This window comes from Watersipora subatra, chromosome 6 (genome assembly GCF_963576615.1).
Source record: "Watersipora subatra chromosome 6, tzWatSuba1.1, whole genome shotgun sequence".
Classification (NCBI taxonomy): domain Eukaryota; kingdom Metazoa; phylum Bryozoa; class Gymnolaemata; order Cheilostomatida; family Watersiporidae; genus Watersipora; species Watersipora subatra.
This window is the reverse complement of record NC_088713.1, coordinates 43772836-43774265: the sequence shown is the minus strand read 5'-3', so window position 1 is coordinate 43774265 and position 1430 is coordinate 43772836. Positions and strand designations below refer to the sequence as shown.

Sequence of the window (1430 nt, the reverse complement as noted above, 5' to 3'; positions counted from 1 at the left end):
TACAGATAGTCCGAAAGATATCTAAACTGAAATTAAACATGTGGCTCTTTTATTCGCTTCACTTGACATGTTTTTATTAACCTTTCTTGCCTAAAATAACTTTTTCTAGTTTCTCTCTCTTTTCTAATACTTCTATATACTAATTACGTACTGTCATATAACACAGCGTTTTGTAAAATGACAATTGTTTTAGAAATACAGAATACAGAGTCATTTTTTGTCATTTGCCAAGTAGTCAGTTTGCCAAGGTAGAAATTTGTGATTAGAAATTTTCTTGTCCTTTATTTCAGTAGTTTGGTCATCTCTGATATATAAATTGTGGTCGCTTTCGTGTTTCAAATTTCTACATTTATTTCAATAGAGTCTAACACTGATTATGAAAAAGGAGATACAAAAACAGAAAGGAGTGAAGCGCAGGGAAAAGTTAGTTGGCTCAAAAGGAGAAGCCGTAAACAAGAACAAGGCAAGTGCCCGATGACCTATTACAATATATAATAGCCAAAGATTAGTAGTTTGGTGGAGCCAATGATGAGTAGTTGGGTGGAGCCAATGATGAGTAGTTGGGTGGAGTCAATGGTAAGTAGTTGGGTAGAGTCAATGATGAGTAGTTGGGTAGAGTCAATGGTGAGTAGTTGGGTGGAGCCAATGATGAGTAGTTGGGTGGAGCCAATGATGAGTAGTTGGGTGGAGCCAATGATAAGTAGTTGGGGAGAGTCAATGGTGAGTAGTTGGGTGGAGCCAATGATGAGTAGTTGGGTGGAGCCAATGATAAGTAGTTGGGGAGAGCCAATGATGAATAGTTGGGCGGAGTCAAGTATGAGTATTTGGGCTGAGTCCATGATGAGTATTTGGGCAGAGTTAAGGATGGATGAAACTAAAGTGTTTGTTGGAGGGCTTTGGAATTCTTTTTAAGGCCGATGTATATGGCTATAGAAAAGAGCTCATTTGTAGCATTAAAGACATCTGGGTTTACATAGATGAATTGTATGCAACATAGTATTTTCATTCCATGGCGAAACAACCAAATGCTTGTCCGCAGTAACTATCATAAAAGGAAACATACATTAAGCAGTCCATGATAGCCAATCACCATCGTCGAACTGGTACACACTGCACAGACTGTCGTGCATGCTGGAAGAAATAATGTGATGTCAACCAAACTGAAGGTTGCGAGTTCAAGTGCCATATTAATGTAATCTTTTATCCAACATCTAACTATAGCTTTGGAGAGACGGACATGGTTCTTATTATAAAAAATGTTTCTTTATAAAATTAAATTAAAATTTAAAATGTAGTTTTTATTTTATGACTCGTTGTTTAACTGAGAGTTTTAAAAAGTGACACAACGTTTAACAATACATGAAACTTCAAATATGTAGGAGTTGTCTTACCAACTAGAATTACTAGTAGAGGAGTTTCATGACCCAAAT

General features: G+C 36.6%; 1 protein-coding gene across 1 annotated transcript; it reads right to left on the bottom strand.

Moving 5' to 3' along the window:
• Positions 1-505: 505 nt before the first annotated feature.
• On the bottom strand, positions 506-1093 carry LOC137398286 (uncharacterized). The gene is made up of 2 exons (XM_068084394.1): positions 1064-1093; positions 506-874 (listed from the first exon to the last, which is right to left on the bottom strand). The coding sequence occupies exons 1-2, from the start codon at positions 1091-1093 to the stop codon at positions 506-508; spliced, it is 399 nt and encodes a 132-aa protein (XP_067940495.1).
• Positions 1094-1430: the final 337 nt, after the last annotated feature.